Source organism: Malus domestica, chromosome 06 (genome assembly GCF_042453785.1).
Source record: "Malus domestica chromosome 06, GDT2T_hap1".
NCBI lineage: Eukaryota > Viridiplantae > Streptophyta > Magnoliopsida > Rosales > Rosaceae > Malus > Malus domestica.
The window spans coordinates 8,536,650-8,539,058 of record NC_091666.1 but is presented as its reverse complement, the minus strand read 5'-3'; the positions used below and the strand labels follow the sequence as shown (position 1 = coordinate 8,539,058).

At 39.3% G+C, this 2,409-nt stretch overlaps 1 protein-coding gene across 1 annotated transcript; it reads left to right on the top strand.

Annotated features, from left to right (window-relative positions):
• Positions 1-212: 212 nt before the first annotated feature.
• On the top strand, positions 213-1,993 carry LOC103437093 (probable aquaporin TIP-type). The gene is made up of 3 exons (XM_008375548.4): positions 213-431; positions 988-1,232; positions 1,423-1,993. The coding sequence occupies exons 1-3, from the start codon at positions 305-307 to the stop codon at positions 1,795-1,797; spliced, it is 747 nt and encodes a 248-aa protein (XP_008373770.1). The 5' UTR covers positions 213-304; the 3' UTR covers positions 1,798-1,993.
• Positions 1,994-2,409: the final 416 nt, after the last annotated feature.

Below are 2,409 nucleotides of genomic sequence, written 5' to 3'. Positions count from 1 at the left end.
TATCTTCATAATGCCCCTATTATATGACATAAACTCTATTCCTAAAAAACAATTATCTGGCGGTTGGTCGGCATCCAATCGGACGATGCCAGCGACTCATTTGGACCCAATCGGATGATGCCAGCTACTCATTCGGGTCCCACAACCTACTACTATCTACAATCACTAAGCACTATATATAGTTGATCATGCTGAAAGAATGTGCAATTAAGCCACTAATTAAACTGAATTAGCAGCTGCAGCTGGTTTAAAGTTTCTAAAGTAGACTCTTTGCCTCTCTTCCTGTTTTTTCTAGTGACCAAAAATGGTGAAGCTAGCTTTTGGTAGCTTTGGTGACTCTTTTAGTGTTGGCTCCCTCAAGGCTTACATAGCTGAGTTCATTGCCACCCTTGTTTTTGTGTTTGCTGGTGTTGGATCCGCAGTTGCTTACGGTAATTAACCGTGCTTAATTATTAATTTGCACTCGTCATTAGTACTGTATATCATAATTTGAACATCAATCATCATGCATGCAAGACTTGCTAAAAAGTGTGTCAACAACTCCTCACAATCCTGCGTTCATGATTTTCTGTGTGTTGAAATGTTAAAAGAGCATTGATAAAGTTTTCCGAGCGTTTATTTGCACGCACTTCCTTATTATAGTACACCGCAAGACTGCACCGATGAAGCTTTTTTTAATAAATTTACTTGCACGAGAGATTACTTGCCTGAACCAGTTAAATAAAAAGATGGGAAGGTTAACCTATGTTAAAACCAAATATAGTTGAATAACTGTGTATGTTGTAAATTTACAAACCTGAATTTGAACCGCTAGACAAAATTAATCAGATTAATGATTCATATAAAAAATCATGGAGTTTCAGATATGCTGAAACTATTATGATCAAAAGTTTGTTACAACTTAGTAGTGTAATTACTTGATTAACTATTTCATAATTAAAGTGTTTAATTTCAAGCCAATTAAATTATTTTTTTATGTGTATGCAGGTAAGCTCACAGATGCATCCTTGGATCCTACGGGGCTAGTAGCGATTGCCGTGGCCCATGCATTTGCGCTGTTTGTGGGGGTTTCCATCGCTGCAAACATCTCAGGTGGCCATTTGAATCCAGCTGTCACATTTGGATTGGCCATCGGAGGCAACATCACCATCCTCACTGGCATTTTCTATTGGATTGCCCAACTCTTGGGCTCCATTGTTGCGAGCTTTCTCGTCAAGTTTGTCACTCAATTGGTATTATATAATATTTCTTTCAACAAATTTCATACTTGTTTGACATGTTAGATACACGGAAAATGATTATAAATCTGAATTACACATTGTTAAGAATTCAAATGATCGATCATTCCAATTGACATCCTAACAACATAATATGTTAGATTGTCTGACAGAATGCGTTCTTATCTGTCTTTGTATTTGGCAGGATGTTCCAACCCATGCACTCGGTGCAGGAGTAGGTGCTATTGAAGGTGTGGTTTTTGAGATCATCATAACCTTTGCTCTCGTCTACACAGTCTATGCTACAGCTGCAGACCCCAAGAAGGGTTCACTGGGAACCATAGCGCCCATAGCAATCGGCTTCATTGTTGGCGCCAACATTCTTGCCGCTGGTCCTTTTAGTGGGGGCTCAATGAACCCGGCCCGATCGTTCGGCCCGGCTGTGGCCAGCGGCAGCTATTCAGATATTTGGATCTATTGGGTCGGGCCACTTATTGGTGGTGGACTTGCCGGGCTGGTCTATGGTGACATTTTCATTGCCTCCTATGCCCCAGTCCCACAATCTGAGGACTATGCGTAATTCATTAGCTTTGTTCATGTGATTTGTGGTTTCTTCTCCTCTTATTTGCTTTCTTGCTTATGCTTTCCTTTTGTGAGCTGTGTTCTTGCTTTTTGGTTGAGCATCTAAGATGGTACTTGTCAATTCCATGAAAGAAAAAGAAAAAAAAAGGAAAAATTCGAGGCTTGAATAAAAAAAATGTACATATTGTGAATTATGTTTGATGCTTTTGCGGTTTTATATGGTTGTTTAATTTACAAAATTTTGAAAAACTGGCTGAAATGATTAAATTATGTTGATGCACAAAATCGGAGGGGTCTTGGAACAACGTAAATCCGATCGTGAATCTGCAAGAAATGTAAATAACACAAGATGTATCGTGGTTCACCCCAAGGTTTGAGTTACGTCTACACTGATATTGTATTTCTGAGAGGATTGTGAGGGAGAGAGTGTGAGGATTCTCATGGCCTAGGAATTGGCCTCCCCAAATGAGGAGAGTGAGGAGTCTTTTTATAGAATAAAGGCTCCTCACTTATTACATATTTGCCCCTTCACTTATTACATAATTACATTTGAGTCCCCCGAGTATTTATACGAGATCTAAATACGGTGGCCCTAAGTATGGTACAAACA